Below are 16,630 nucleotides of genomic sequence, written 5' to 3'. Positions count from 1 at the left end.
TGCAGCGGGATTTGAAGATCATGTAACACAAACAGGAAGTGGACACGTTATTGTCATTGAAGGGTCACATTCAATCAAGTGTACCAGTAAACAGTGTGACTCTTTCTGCTGGCCATCAGGTGACTCTGGAGGCCAGACTTTGTTTAGGCAAACACAATGTTTGTCTGAGCTAATTGCATTCGCTATTGACTCTGTCTCCTTGCTCATTTGCACGTTGATGACACCCGCAGCTGTGCTCGACCAACAACGATTTCAAATTGACCTCGGATCACTTCATGTGCACTGATTTAGATGCCGATAATTAGTTTGAAGGAGTCAGCCAACAGTCGTCAGCAGCTCAGTAACTCAATGCATTTGAAATGTAATAGGAACATAACTAGCACTACATTTGTTACTGAAATAAACTGTGCACTTCAGACTGTGGAGAAGTTTCTCAAAGGGAAATGTTTTGACTTAAGCAACTTTACATATTTGAGGAAAAACACATAAATCCACAAGGAGAATATGTGAAAGAATGTGTATTTTTTTTAAATGATGAAATATAGTAAATTTGCTTCACAGTCGGGAACTTTAATGTACACATGGTTTAAGGTTACAAGCTGTCCATGTGTCCAGTGCAAATAGGCTTCAACGAAACCAAATGAAAATGTCATTAATTGGCCTAATTAGTAATTACAATGAGTGAGACTGACACTAAAGGCAACGTGAGAATGTTTGGGACTTCTGTCCAATAGCAAAGTCAAATTAAATCTTTGAAATATAACTTACTAACAACCAGCGTTAATTTTGTTAACGAAAACTATGATGAAATATGTTCGTCAGCGACCTCTTTTTTAAGACGAAATGACAACACAGTCATTAATCACTAACTGTGACTATATCGACATGCAATATTGTTGACGAAAAAAACACTAAAATGAAGTTTAAAAAATTAAAACTTTACCAAAATGTCTCTTTATTTTCATTGACAGAAAAGAGGAGACAATATATTATAGACGTTAAAAAAAGAAGAAGAAATGATCCGTATGAGGTCTACAGCAGCAGCACACAATGATCACAGTCAGGAGGACTCGGAGTAACTCACTTACTTAAATTAAAGTTAACAAAGTCAGCGCTTGGGATAAAGGAAACCAGGTGATATTTGGACTAGACTAGATTGCCTGAAACATTCAATATAATCTGACTAAAAAAGACTAAAATGTTGACTGAAAACAGTTTTCATTGACTAAAACTATACTGAAATAGTTACGGTTTTCTTTGACTAAGATGAGACCAAAATGCCCAGACTTTAAGTCAACTAAAACTTGACATAACGGACCAGTGTCTAACCTTTAGGGGGATCTATTGACAGAAAAATGGAATATAATAATAATAAGTATGTTTTCTTTAGTGTATAATCACCTGAAAATAAGAATCGTTGTGTTTTCGTTAGCTTAGAATGAGTCGTTTATATCTACATAGGGAGTGTGTCCTCTCTCCACGGAGTCCACAATGTTGCACCGCCACGTTTCTACAGTAGCCCAGAACGGACAAACCAAACACTGTTAACTTTTCCTGCTTGGACCAGTCAATAACGTTACTCGCTCCTGTTGCCGCAGCTCTCTCTCTCTCTCTTGCTTCACCACTCACTTCCCTCGTACACACACACACTATGCCAAATGGCTCTAGAAAGGGCTTTTCGCGTTGACCACTGTAGCTCTCCAACACGCTTGGCACACGGAGAGGCTACAGTTGGTTGCAATCTCCTCACCTCACCGCTAGATACCACCAGATCCTTCACACTGGACCTTTAAAAGAAACAGGATGAGCTTGACTAACTGTGATAAAAAACTAACAAGGACACACGATTAAGACTAAATAATATAATAGCTGACAAAATGAACACTATTGGCAATTTTTGTTGGGTTTCTTGGATGTTTCTTTTTTATTTTGACATCTGAATCCATTTCAACAAGGATGTTTTTGGCTGATTACAACCTTAATCTAAGCCTGGATCTCACAAGGATATAACAATACACACTCAGACATCCCTCTCTATTCAGAGAGTTAAGTTTGCTCTGCACAAACAGGAATGCTTTGCTCCCCCATCACACACACACACACACCCTTTCCTCTCCCCCGTCCACCTCCCTGCACACACTCTGGTCAGCGTGCCACTGTGTGTCGATGTGTAACAAGTTCTCTCTCTCTTGTTTCTTTCTCTCTCACCATGTGAAGGACTCCGTGTTTGTCTCCCGGATCAGTTTTGGGTGATGGTGAACAAGTAAGTTTATCTCCTTGTATATCTCTCTCTGAGTGTATTCATGCATCCCATGTGGAGGCAGTGCAATTACTTGTTCTTTTGTGTTTCTGTCTTTGTGTCTAAGTCGCCCACTTTTTTTTTTTGTGGCTGTCTTTCTGCCAGTTTTTCCTCTCTGCAGGCTAATTTCTCCTTTAATGATCTATAACATGACCCTCAAGCTCTACCTCCCCCCCTCCTTTTTCACTCCCATCCTCAGCATTCACCGCTCTGTCTCCCCCTCCTGCATGGATAGACATGTGTTAACATTGGAGGGGGGGCTCAGGTAATGTGTAGTGGATATTTCCTTTGTTCTGTCTGAGGCATGAGTGCTGTAATTGGCATGGGGATGGTTTAGGAGAGAAAAGCAAAAAGGAAAAGCCTGGATCAATAGCCTCAGTCTGGATTCTAAAATGATGTCTGAATGTTTTTTTTTTCCAATAGATGAGCAATTGGCCTTTTGTCAAGCAAGAGCCACATGTTGCACTGCTTGTAACCCCAGGCAACGTTCTCGGGATACTGATGAATATTGCTGACTAGAATCAAGCAACCACCTGGCAATTTATATGTAAAAATTGTAATTATTCTCTCCCAATATAATATCTGGCATTCCTCGTAGTTGATTAGATGACTAATAGGATTCAAGGTAGCTTACAAATCTTTAATTTGTTCTGCTTTTTTTATGGTGATTTTTACGGAGTGTGAGGTATGAGCCATTACTGGAAAATACCAGTCATATCTGGCATCACAATAATCTTCACTTTAGTCTGTAATAATGACTAGATTTTATAAGATCCTTCTCCATGACACCCCAGGGTTTCAAATACAGTCTAGTTAGATGTTAGTTCAACACAAACAGCAGTATATCCACTCAAAACGGTTCATTTAAGAATAAATGTGTGAGATTAGGCTCAAAAACTACTAAAATAATACAATCCAAACCTATAATTTGTATTCTGCAGGTCACCTTTAAAATGACATGCACTTAAACATAATAGTTTAAATAGTTTTCATCCATTTACAAGACCTCCTAAAGGGGTGGACAGTTTTGTATACTGTTATTAATTAAATCCAATACTAATGCATCATACTACTTTTGTGAAGCTTATCACGGTACATTTTTATTAAAAGACTGTCGGATGTTATACTCATCAGTCTTGGGAACAATGTTGCGTTTACTAGACTTTTTCCAGAGCGTTGAAACTCATCTCAAGGTCTTCCTCGCTGGATGGGAGTTTGCTCAGTTGTCATGGAGATGGCTCAGTTGTCATCACGTGACCTAAGCGTGGAACATCAGTCACGTGATAACAGGTGGTCACACTTTACTGTATACGGTTTGGCGTGAGATTGAAGAGGTGTGGATTCAGTTGTTGTTGGCTGCAGGTTTTGGTGTGTTTGTGGCTCTCAGTCCAATCATCCAATCATCTTCCCGGGCGCTGTAAAGCAACCCACTGCTCCTAAGGATGGGTTAAATGCACAGGTCTAATTTCATGTATGTTCTGTATGTATATGACAAATCTAATAAAGTTAAAGTTTTTTTTTATTATCTTAAAGCTGCATTTTTTTGGCCACGATTTAAACGATTTAATTGTTCCGTGGAAAGGTCAACTCAGTCGTCAGGCGCCTATAGCGGAGAGCCGCTTCGGGGACGTTTTGGGGATGCTTCTGAAACGTGCTGTGGTGTGTCTGGTATCACTAGCGTCGTCTAGAGTGGCTGCGATCAGCTCCGGTGGCCGCATCACAGTGGAATAGTGTTGTTACTTACTAACCTATGCGGTTATCTGTACCTGTATCGGTACCTGTATCTTCTTGACCAATCAGATTAAGGTTCTTCTTCTGCTTCTTCTTCTTCTTTGAGTTTATTGGAGGGCTTTACAATCTGAACAGCATACTACACCCTCTGTCCATAGGCTCTTATTGTGGCCTTGTATTGTGTTTCTGGCCAGCTGATGAATGTAATTCCAATAGTTGCTCTCCTATTCGCTCGATATTGGTGTCTATCAGCTCCTGAGGGGAATATCTGTCTGCTAAATTCTCCTCTATGTTCACCAGCTAGTCGCCAACTGTGTCCCCATCTGGTGTTTGGTGCTGAGCAGGTAGACGGTTGAGCAGACCTGTAATTTTCAGTCTTGTCTAATGATTTTCCTTCAATGTGGGGACAAGTCTCGATAGTAGTGATAGCGTATACACACCCTAGTCGTGTCTTTCCCCCAAGAAAGCAAGAGAAATGGAGTTGATGATAAGAGCACAGAGGGAGACGGAGATGAGAGAGGGGCGATAGGAAGAGAGGGAATCGGTGCAGCTGTGTGCCTCTTTAGGATTCCTGCTCTCTACCTCCTCTAGCCGGGGCCAAACCGGCATCATTAGGTTTGGCAAATTACCCGAGCGGCCATTGTGGCGCAGCCATGGCACGTTAGTGTGTCTTTTTAACTGTGGCTAAACTCAGTCTATTCACTTGTAAAAGAGAGCGGCCATTGGCAGATAGTTGGCAGGTTGCACAGAGAGGCCATTCACCCCGGTAGGAAGGAGCTGAGAACACTGCCTCGGAAATGGTCCTCTCTGAATATTTTGATGGAGAGACTTTGGATGCCCTCTCAGTGTCCGTTTGCTCCAACTGAGCTGACTTCATATTACTACTTTATAGGTGAGGGATACCGTCACGTAGGAGCTGCCGCTGTGACGCTCAGAGATTTTTTTAGAGATATGCTTTTTGGTAGCAGCTGCTGTTTTGTGAGCCCTCTTTATTCAGGGAGGAATTTGGAGTTTGGAGCGGGTGGGGGGGCGATTCACCGTTTCTTTTAATGATTTTTGGATGAAGTCCAAGTACAAGAGAGTTGAGACAAGAGGCTGATCTACGAAGGTCAAACGCTCTACTCCCTTCTTTTATTTTTGACGCCGCGGAGGAACAAATTGCGCGGCTTCTGAATGAGGAAATAATTACTTGTAATTAATTTCCCTGTCATCTATCACCCTCGGTAAAGAGGATTTGTCAGGATTTTAATGAAGCTCGCTTAACGCGTACACCCCGATGTCTCAGCATGCTCATTTTGTAGCCTGTGTAATCCTTAGTGGAAGTGTTATTAAGCATTTTCAAGGTCTTTTGTCGTCAGATCGCGACATATAGTTCCCCTATAATAGCTGTTTTGTGAGAAACGACTGAAGAGGTTTTACTCATCCTGACAGAATAAGAAACAGCACCTTCACAGTGTCAGCGCGGCTGCCCCTTGTTGGCGCATTCAAACTTCGAGCAAGCTTAATGGTCACATTCGCCACAAAAGAGATGCATCCATGCTTTACCCTCCTCTCTCCATCGAATCAACTCATTCATATATAGGCAGCGAAGGTATCCAAGTGACACACACCATGGGAGGGCCATCCCTTTGGCTCGTGAAAGGACTGAAATGTTCTACTGCTTCAGTTTGTCTCAAGACAAAGCCAAGAGGGCTTGAATAGAAAGTTCTTGAAATGAAGAAAGGGAGGCTCACAAACAAAAAATACTCGAGGTCTGTTTTACTTTAATTTTGTAAGCTTGCTTTCAGATCGTAAGATCAGTAAGTGTCTCAAGCTTGCAGACACAAAAAAAACGACCAGGAGATTTACATTTTTTTTCCCTCCCAACTCTAAAGTCTAATAACTGGCTCAACTTTGTGTAACTACAAGTGCTGTAAGAACACTACTAGTGTCAAAAAAACATCTACGGGCTTAGAAAAAGTACTTAAATTACGCAATCTGAGGAAGTCACAAGTAAACACAGCTTCTTTTTAAGGTGTCACAAGTAAAAAAAGGTTGGGAACCACTGATTTAAATCCATCAAATCTGTATTTTGAGAAATGATAAAGACAATTTTAATAAACTCTATATTGACGGGTACACATAGGGGGAATAGTTTAACCTTTTCACCATACAGGGCTTATGCTGCAATCCATTGCAAGTCGGTAGTCGGGAAGACGGGAAGAGAAGGCACACTGCGTAAAACACTACATAAAGTAAAAAAAAAAGATGAAAAGGTAATTCACTGTGTTGGGCGCCGTGTTGCCGTGACGTCAGGGTGTGTTTATGTCGTCCAACTCAGGCTAGATAAATCTCGCCCGAGTTTCCGACTCGAATGACCGCTCCGTTGTACTTTTCCGCGTCGGAGGTCATTTTTTCCGAGAGTTCCGAGCACAATGGATTGCAGCGTTATATATTTATTGACTGAAGACACCGCAACAAACCAAGTGATAAATGTCAAAGTGAAATAAGAGGGCAGGTAAACTATCTATGAATGTGCACAGGTTTTAAAGAAGAAGCTGTTTATTCCTTTCAAATAGGCCACTGTTTATTACCAATGCATTTCTGCGACTAAGATGTACTTTAACAATGAGTATATACTTTAAACATAAAGAGCAAAGAGTAAAATTGTCAGGATCAGAGTGGAAATGATTGCAAACACAGGATCTGCTTTGAGTGTTTGTCTGTGTAGATCATGAGTAGAGCATCTTAGTTATGCAGTCTGTGTTTTCTCTCAGCGAGGTGAAGTGCTCCACGTGATGTTTCAGTGAGCTTTCACTCTCACGGAGGAATGAGATTAACCACGAGGCAAACAGAGCTGCAGTAGATAAGATAAAGTACACACCTGTCATACTTTGCTTCATCGACGCAGTGCATCTTAAACTTCATGCCCGGCGGCTGCAAGAGGGTTAAAATCTTGGCAGCGTTCCTCTCTGTGTGGGGGTCACATGTTCGCTCCGTGTTCCTGCGGTTTTTTCCTCCCACAGTCCAAACACATACAGGTCACATGAATCGGAGACTCTGTGTTTCTAATCTGCTCACAGGTTGTTAAGGCTTTAATGGTGTTTTTCCAACACAGCTCAGCGACGTGAATGAATGAAGGTTCTAACACGCTCATGGCTCCAGGAAAACAGGCTTGAATGTTTGCCCGCCTTTACTTCCTACTTTTCCATCAACACTGTTTTTTTTCCTCCCGAATCTAAACAGTGTTTTGGCTGATTCCAAAGAAGCATTAAAGGACGACTTGGTCAACTTTATAGTGAGTATATCACCTATACTCTAGTGCTGACAACACAGACGAGCTTTTGCGGTCGTTATTTGAGACTGTCCTCATCAGAAAAAATTACAACATTAGGTGTTTGTTCAAATTCTCAAAGAAATCAGTCTGGACAAGCGACCTCTTGTGGTCATCCAAGCGATGGCTGTCCTCTCTCATAAACAAAGGTGGAAGTAACGTGATATTAAAGCGCTGCAGAAACCTCTCAGGAAGATCGGGGTAGATGGTTGGGCGTACACCATGTCTAAAATGTCAGACTTTATCACAATAGACTGCTGTTTGCACGCTGTCTGCTACCAAAAGTCGATGACCGTGTTTACACCTGGCATTAACATGCGTCTTTGGTGCTCCGATCACAAGTTGACAGCGCTAAATAATACAAGTGTAAACGACCACCAAGATGCATTTTGATCAGATCACTCAAACAACTTGCCGAGGTGATCTGGGACGCGTTTGACCACATATCTTAGTGCTAACAGGGCTCAACAGTAAGGTTTCCCAGGTTGCCATTGGACCAATTCTTGGCCTATGTAAAAAATAAGGCCAGTAAAACATGCACCTCAGTCTCTTCAGCTGTCTAAGTAGAATCAAGACAGATTGGAGGTCGTCTCTGAAAGTAGAGATGACGGACAAGCTGATGATGGAGTCTCTTGAAGGATCCACAATCCAAGACTTCAATGCTGAATGGATCTGTGGTGAGAATCACCTCAAAGGTCCAGAAAACCAAACATTTGAAAGGGAGAGAACACTACTGATATTTTGTATACCAGTAATTGAGGCTGGACACTTAAGATTAAATCAGATAAAGCGCAAACTGCAAAGAATGTTGTGTAATAAAGCTTTTATTCTTTGTAACATCTTCATTATTAAGCTGACGTATAACTGCATAGTGTATTTTAATTACTAAAATAGCTTGATGCATGGTTGCCAACGTGTCAACCACTTTTAAAACAGGAAAATACGTCAAAGCTGCGGCTCTACTTTTGTTCCTCCGTTTTCTCCAGTTGGTTCTCGAATCACGTAAGCTGGCTTTGTCCATGACGTCTGAACATTTCGAAAAGCCCATAGAGATATATTTCGAGTGCATCAAACATCTTGGTTGATTTGGTTTGCCAAGGAAAAGCCCCAGTCCGTATTGTTTTGATTTCTTCTTCTTCGTGTTTATTTGCATATAGAGCGACGAAGTGAGATCGGATCACAAGTGGTCACTGGGGACGCATGTGGAGGTGTGAACTGACGTACTTAGAGCTGTCCACTTGTGATGGGATCACCCAAGACGCATGTTAGTACCAAGTGTAAACAGGGCCTTTGTTTCTTTTAACCATGACTATGATCTTTCTGTAACCTTAACAAAGTGCTTTTAATTGATTAAACGTAACCAAACCTTAACAGAGGTGGTGAATCTAAAAAAAACGATCGGAGGGCACTGACAAACAACCTTATTAAAATAAGCATGCAGTCCTCGCCCTTTAAGTTAAAGCTGATCACAGAGTGAGAATCTGCATCCGAACATTTCCTACTGCCCCTGAAGAATCTGACTGACGTCTGCTGCTGCTCCCCCTCATTGTGCTGAATAGACGAGAACCCAGAACACTAGGCCTCTCACTGGCCGGCCTTAGCACCGTGAGAGGAGCATGGCCACACAACAAAAGCGGGGCCAGCGGTGAAGGCTCTGCTCCTGTCGCTTCATTAAGCAGCAATGTCAGACCCAGCAGGTTGAAAAACCTCTGCCTCCGCACACATTCAGTCCTCCTGGTGAGCAATAGACAGGCAGACATTCACCGCCTCCATTCTCCAGAGCAGAGCTGCTATGAAACTGGTCTAAGGGTTAAAGGAGAGTGGGAGAAGCGGTAATGCTTTAGATTAAAGTCCAAAACCTACGGATATGAAACATCCCTGTTCCACTCAATGACTTCTACAGGCTTGATCATTTCTAACGTGCATTAAAAGAAATCAGATTAACTGAAAATGCATGGCTAGACACTGAGGCACCACCAAAAATCTCATGCTGCTACACACCAGTCTGATCGATACTACCTCGAGTCCAGACGAGTGGGAGGAGGAAGAGCTCTTTCTGGTACATCTGACAAGTGATATTTACATGTGTATCTCTGGTCCCTGCTTGTTCCACTTAGGTCTCGACATGGCAATAGGATAGGAGTCAGCAGTGCAGGTTGCTGGAAGAGGATTTAGGTGGAGGTTCGGGCTGCAGCTGTCTTATCAGAATCTGCAGGTGGAGGCGGTAGTGCGGCTCGGGGTGAAGCTATCTGGCAGAATCTCTAGGTAGAGCCGGCAGTGCAGGTGGATGTAAAAGGCTGTAGGTGGAGGTTCAGGGTACAGCTGTCTGCAGGACACTGACTGAGGCTGTAGGTGGAGGTGGTGTATATAGATGTGTATATATATATAGTATATCTGTATCGTAGGCCTAACTACTAAATTCAAGTAGACTACTTCAGAGTTGTACTTTTACATGGCAACATTTACAAAGCTATCAATGTATTCCAGCTGATGGCTGGGTGATATTTGTGATATAGATTATTTTATTAGATAGGCTATATAGACAAATATTAACATATATAATATATAATTAACATATAAAAACAAAAGTTTAACAAAATTAAACAAAAGAGTAAATAAATAAGGGAATTGATACAAAGGTAAATAAATAAAGAAGCAAATTAAAACATCAAAATCCATTTATTTCACATGTTATCAATTAATTTATTTTTAATATTATTTTTGCTACACTATATGACATATATATTTATTTATTTATTTTTTGAGTCATTTATTTATTTATTAATTTTTTTTTTATTTTGGCAGGTTCCATCCTCCATACCGAGCAGCACTGCTACATTATTAATAACTTCACCACAATACAATACATTTAAAGTGTTCAAATTTCACATTTTCCATGATAGAAGTTAGTTGTGTCGCTCTCGTCAGTCTCTGTGAGTCTTTAGGTCTCATCAGCATGTTGCGTTGTCTTGCGTGTCAAACCCCCGCTGTGTTTATCTCACACTAAAAATAACTGTAAAATGTTCATATGCTGTAATCGTCCTTTTGACCTGGATGTCCATATGTTCACACAGTGGTGAGGAAAGAGCTCCATTTGTCAGCTGTACTCTACCTGTTGGCCTCATTGTTGGAGTTATTTGGCATCACTGAGGGAACTTCTCACATTACTTTCTCAGCTCTTCACCGCACGTTGTTTGACATTATTACAAAATGCTGTAAGTAAGTCCACAAAGGTCAACAGGTGCTGGCATCGGTGCGCACGCAGCATACAGCCTAGATCCTAATTCTTAGCATTTCGTGCCTTTGCTACGACCCCTGTGCCTATGATCATTATCTTCAGATCATCATCTCTGAGCAGATTTGATGTACTGTACATAAATGGATTTTGATGTTGACACAAAGACTCTTCATGTGGCTCACAGTTCAGAGTTCACCCCCCCCTCCTGTTTGGCTCAGGTCCAGGTTCGTCCCTGAATAGGTCTCCTCAGTCACAAAGATCTCTGCTGATGGCACCCTCGGCTTGAGAGTCGGCATTAGAGAGATTGGCGGCTCTGGCCTTTTGAGGTGAATTAGCCATGACCGAGTCCTGCTGACAGTATTGAGGGCCGGGACACCCAGAGCAGACAGACAGAGCCACCGCTGGGCTGGGGGGGGACTGGCAAAACTAATTCAGACGGATGGACAGGCGGACGGAGAGCAAAGAAGTGTAAAGCATTTATGGATGTTCAAGATTGAATACAGATGTGTTTGATTCTTGTTGGTCTTCTGCTTATAAGATGTCTCCTCCGTTCCAACAGGTGTTTCCTGAGGACCTGATAGAAGACTGGATGTGGTTGTAGCCATGGTTACGTCAGGGTGGGGGGCGTGGGCCCTCTCCCCCTGTGGCCTCGTGCTGGTCATCTGTTCGTCTGTGTGTCTGTCCCAGGAGCTGCACATCAAACCAGCAGACTGTAGTAGAAAGGAGCATCCTGTCGTCTCCTACCAAGGTGGGTGCATCAGAACCCGTCCTTCTTCCAGTACACGTCCACATCTGTCTCTCAATCCACATTCAAGTTATGTGGCCTAACCTCCATTGCCGATACCGGATTTTTGGTTATCTATAGCAGCGTTATCTTTGTGTCTGATTCATGCTTTGTTGGTCTGGAAGCTGATTTGTAAACATTTCACCCAACTATATAATATGTAACATTCATTCTAGTAGCAACATCATTTGAAATAATTAGCTCGTTAAACAATTGTAAATCCATTTCATGGTTTATATCTGATTTATTGAACCTCATACAGACATTAATAATAATAATAATAATACACTTTATTTATGTAGCACAGAAGAGAATGAAATGTACTAAAAGCCAAGAACTAAACACATAAAAACCCAGAGAGTAACCCTGACTGTAAAGACTCTGTCACTATTGTATATGTATCTAGACCTTGGAACCGCAAGGAATGATGCATCCAAGGATGTCAGGGTGCGGGAAGGGACATAATGCAATAAGAGATCTGATAAATAACTTGGGGTGTAACCCGTGATATTTTAAGATCAATTCTAAAGGCAACAGGTATCCAGTGGATACAGGACATTTGAACAGACATAAAGGTTTATACAAGTGTTTTTAATGTCTACAGTATGGCCTCATTAAATGTTCTTCTTCAGCTGTCTGTGAAAGGGCCTCTGATGATATTATTTTTGACAGGATGTCAGCTTCCATTCAGCTCAAAGTGTCGGACTGGCAAACCGTGCTGTTTTTGTTTTGGATACATTTTGTCCCACATTAAGCTGCTAAGGCCGTCCGATAAAAAGAAGCAGCATTGATTTAGACACCAGTAATTTGCTCTGAAACACGGTGGGAAGGATTCATTTGTTGCACTTTATGGGGTTTGTTCACACACACACACACCGCCCAAATGTAAAACAGCCAGCGGCTTGTTTATTGTTCAGCCTGGGTGGAGGCTTTAAATCAAGACCATTTAATTTAATCTATCATAATAATAAACGTTATTTATACAGCACCTCTCATAAACAAAGTCGCAACGCGCTTACAAGGTAAAAAAAAAAAAAATGCAAATAAATAAAGCAAATAAAATACGGAGAATGAAATCAAAATGTAGATTGGACTTGTGCTCGCTTCTATTAATATTGTGATGATTTCAACTATCACTGACCACAAGAAAAATCAAACGAAATATGAGTATCAGTCAAGCATCATTTAGCTTTTTACAACAAAGGGCTCATGGGAGGTTGCAGAGCTGTCAGACTGCGGGATCAGGTGATTCACTGGAGAGAAATGTGACACATCAGTAAAAACACCGAGGGCTTAACTGGAGCTGTGAGCCAGCTACCATTTGGTGGAGAAAGGGTTCCCATGCACTTCATATTGTGGCTCTGCACTACTCATTCCCCTCTTACATGTCTCCCCGTCCTGTTGTTCTCCCTCTGTGCAGCGTTGAGGCCGTGGATGTCGGAGTTCTCCCATCCAGGAGTGAAGGATTTCTCCCAGCTGGCTCTGGACCTGAGCAGAAACCAGCTCATTGTGGGAGCAAGGTGACGAATAAATAACACTGAAAGCAGACAAAACTCATATGTTGCCAATATACATGAACATTCCTTGAATTTGTATATTAAATGCTCTGCAGTGTGTGCGATTCTGCTGCTTCACCTCTAACATTCAATATCTCTTTTACAGAAACTTCGTCTTCAGACTGAGTCTGAGCAACGCCTCGCTCATACAGGTACCGTCAGCCAAGCTTATGTTAGAGAATATGTGACGTGTTTTTAGTTCAATTCATTTTCTTACATGTTGCAGGAGATGCTGTTCATGTTCATTTATTCATAAGCAAACCAAACTATTTCTGTTTTTGCTCCCCAGGCGACAGAATGGGCGCCCGACGAAGACACAAGGCGCTCATGTCAGAGCAAGGGGAAGTCTGAGGTAGCGTGTTGTGTGTCATATAATACAGAATCTCTTTGTTCACTCTGTTCAAAATGTGGTCAACTAAAACCGAGCTGAGTTGTGGCGTGTTTGTCTGCAGGAGGAGTGTCAAAACTACATCCGGGTTCTGTTGATAAGTGGGAGGACGCTCTTCACGTGCGGGACCAACGCTTTCACCCCCGTCTGCATAACCAGGCAGGTTGGTACAACAGTTCGTCATCATGAGGGCTGCGTCGGGTTCGAGCCGTTGGCATCATCCACCATCAAAATTAGTAACAAAAACACTACTTATAACTCAATCACCACAGAATCTCAAGAAAATGTGAAACCTCTGCAAGTTATTTTTTGTACTGTAGTGAAATGAATTTAAATCAGTTGAGGTAGGAAAACACATTCTGCAACCTCAAACACTTTTGTTTACTTTGAAAACAAAAATGAATCAAAAACCTCACATTTAAAAAGGTGGATCCAGCATTTGAGCTCCATAAATAACTTTTTTAACTGATTAACTTTCTGGAATAAACGATTAATTCAATATCATCAATTAATATCAGCGTTTCAGCCGTATTAAGGAGGCTCTTCTTTGCATGGATGCTCAGAAAATAATTGGTTTTGTTGGCATTTTGATCCCAAAAAGTATTAATATAAATGATAGATTTTTATGAAGACACCCTCCACCAACACAAAAATTAAGTAAATGAATCTTTTGTGCAAACCAAATATTAAAACAGAAGCAGCAGATTCTCCTTTTCCTTTCCTTTTGTTCATTTGTTGTGAATTCAGTTGTTTTTTTCCCCACTCTGTCAGATTGGTAACATCAGTCATGTGTTGGACACGGTGAACGGCGTTGCCCGGTGTCCCTATGACCCGCGCCACAACTCCACCGCCATGGTGACAGAGAGGGGCGAGCTGTACGCTGCTACGGTGATCGACTTCTCGGGACGTGACCCCGTCATCTACAGGAGCCTGGGGAACATCCCGCCGCTGCGTACCGCCCAGTACAACTCCAAATGGCTCAACGGTAAACAAAGCAGCACACGGATCTGTCCTGTTTTCAGCCCCGTGTCTCTGTTTATGGGTTTCATATCTTTTCTCTCCTCCTCTCATGTGTCTTTTAGAGCCTAATTTCGTATCTGTTTATGAGATCGGTCGGTTCGCCTACTTCTTCCTGAGAGAAACCGCGGTTGAGAACGACTGCGGGAAGATCGTGTTCTCTCGCGTGGCCCGGGTCTGCAAGAACGACATGGGTGGACGTTTCCTTCTGGAGGACACCTGGACCACCTTCATGAAGGCCCGACTCAACTGCTCACGCTCGGGAGAAATCCCCTTTTACTACAACGAGCTGCAGAGCACCTTTTACCTCCCAGAGCAGGACCTGATCTACGGTATCTTCACCACCAATGTGTGAGTAACATTCATCAATAACAGAGTGAAGCATCCTTGAAAACATCACAGGAACTCTCCAAGCCCAGTGCAATAATCCTACACTCATACCTACTGAGGAGATATGTGCTAAAACCTGCTCCTAGGACCAGTTCAGACTCCTTGTAACAATCACATACAAGGCTGTGATTTGGTTATGAGGCACTGATAGACTGGGACCATCTATGGGAAGAATTACAGACCATACATCAAATCATAAATGCATTATATTCACTCCAAATCAGACGACACTTTAAAGGTTTTGTCTAGATTTTAATTGATAGAAATGATCAATAATCCCTCCAAAATACCACATTAAGAAACCAAGACCTTGAGGAACACCATAGAAAAAGCCATGCTGTGATTTGGTATCAAAAACCTTTGACATTTGGAGATTTCTGCAAGAATTGCATTTTTCAGCGATTAGATGGCGAGCACTTCTGTTGTGTAAACTGCTCAGAAACCTCCTTATTGTCAATCTAGCTAGGAAAGCCATCCATCCTCTGAATGCTCTAGGTCTCTAGTTTGTGGTTGTAAAGTTTCATGAGGCTGTGATTATCCTAGAGGTCACCACAGGTCATTTTATACAGTGAGGTCAAGTTTACAAAAATGAAATGTCTCCTATGGGGACTGACATCATCTCACATGAATCCAGTTGGGCTCATTGGATCCACAAGTCTCGACTTTACAGTGATACCCAATTTATGCAATTCTAAGACTGTTTAGGGACCCCATGATGCAGAAATATTCAAACACACCATTTTAGAATAGGAGACAATAAGACATTTATACTGCATTCAAACTGCATGTGATTATCATAAAGTGGGCATGTCTGTAAAGGGGAGACTCGTGGGTACCCATAGAACCCATTTTCATTCACATATCTTGAGGTCAGAGGTCAAGGGACCCCTGTGAAAATGGCCATGGCAGTTTTTCCTGCCAAAAGTTAACCTTTTTAGCGTTATTTAGCCTCCTTCCTGCATGACATGGTTTGTACCATTGAATTCCTCCTCCTAGCTCTAAAACTGAGCCCTGGTACAGCCTCAGACAGACCGTAAAGTCGGTCGAGGGCGCCAACGCCCTCAATGCCTGTAAATATTGTATATGGAAACAACTGATTCTTTAATTTTTGATGATTTCACAGTGTCCCTTGGTTCAAATCTATTATTTTGAATTGGCTTGATAACTTTTTTCTGACCTGTTAGTCTGTTAACTTTCCATCAGTGGTTATGTAAAAATAGTCCTCATAAAAAGACCCACTTTTACAATATTCCTTCAGTAGATTTACAGTCATTTCAACAAAAAGTATTCACTATACAGAGTGACCCATTTCAAAATGTTGAGCATTAATGTGTAAGCAGCTTTTTGGTGTTTTAGCTGGTTGAGATGGAGCTGATTATAATCACTTTATACAGTATACTGTTGGGTTGCTTTCTGTCTTGCTGAGATCTGATTGTGATCCTCCCCTCCTTCAGGAACAGTATATCAGCTTCTGCCGTCTGTGCCTTCAATCTGAGCTCCATCACGCAGGCCTTCAACGGGCCCTTTCGCTACCAGGAGAACCCCCGCACCGCCTGGCTCTCCACCCCAAACCCCATACCCAATTTCCAGGTAATTCACACATTTAAACACACTGGATCCGCATAGCCGTTCGTCTCTGACGACATGGTGTTGATAGATGTGAAAATGTGTCATTCCATAATTTCCCAGCCTTCCTTTCCCCCAAGATGTTTTCAAAAGACCGACACTCATTTCATCTTGGTGCGCCGAGCACAGAGATAGCTTTCTGCAGCATAGCACAAAGAAAAGTCTAGCTCAGCTCCATCGAATATACCTCTAACAATAAGTGCTCGGCAAGTTTCCGTATGCATATATGAAATGCTGCCCAAATCTGCATCACAGTGACATTTCAATTTATGTAATCTCTGCATTTCA

The 16,630-nt window shown here is 42.0% G+C and overlaps 1 protein-coding gene across 1 annotated transcript in view; it reads left to right on the top strand.

Moving 5' to 3' along the window:
• LOC141762941 (semaphorin-5B-like) overlaps window positions 1-16,630 on the top strand; it is a 34,480-nt gene that overhangs the window by 4,685 nt on the left and 13,165 nt on the right. The window contains exons 2-10 of the mRNA XM_074627127.1: window positions 2,218-2,263; window positions 11,141-11,329; window positions 12,786-12,885; window positions 13,028-13,073; window positions 13,211-13,273; window positions 13,374-13,472; window positions 14,081-14,294; window positions 14,392-14,677; window positions 16,171-16,306. Coding sequence (XP_074483228.1) covers window positions 11,185-11,329; window positions 12,786-12,885; window positions 13,028-13,073; window positions 13,211-13,273; window positions 13,374-13,472; window positions 14,081-14,294; window positions 14,392-14,677; window positions 16,171-16,306 — 1,089 coding nt within the window. The 5' untranslated portion in view covers window positions 2,218-2,263; window positions 11,141-11,184. The remainder of the gene's footprint in view (window positions 1-2,217; window positions 2,264-11,140; window positions 11,330-12,785; window positions 12,886-13,027; window positions 13,074-13,210; window positions 13,274-13,373; window positions 13,473-14,080; window positions 14,295-14,391; window positions 14,678-16,170; window positions 16,307-16,630) is intronic.

This window comes from Sebastes fasciatus, chromosome 24, assembly GCF_043250625.1.
Source record: "Sebastes fasciatus isolate fSebFas1 chromosome 24, fSebFas1.pri, whole genome shotgun sequence".
Classification (NCBI taxonomy): Eukaryota; Metazoa; Chordata; class Actinopteri; order Perciformes; family Sebastidae; genus Sebastes; species Sebastes fasciatus.
The sequence above is the reverse complement of the archived record's forward strand: the minus strand, read 5'-3'. Positions and strand labels throughout refer to the sequence as shown.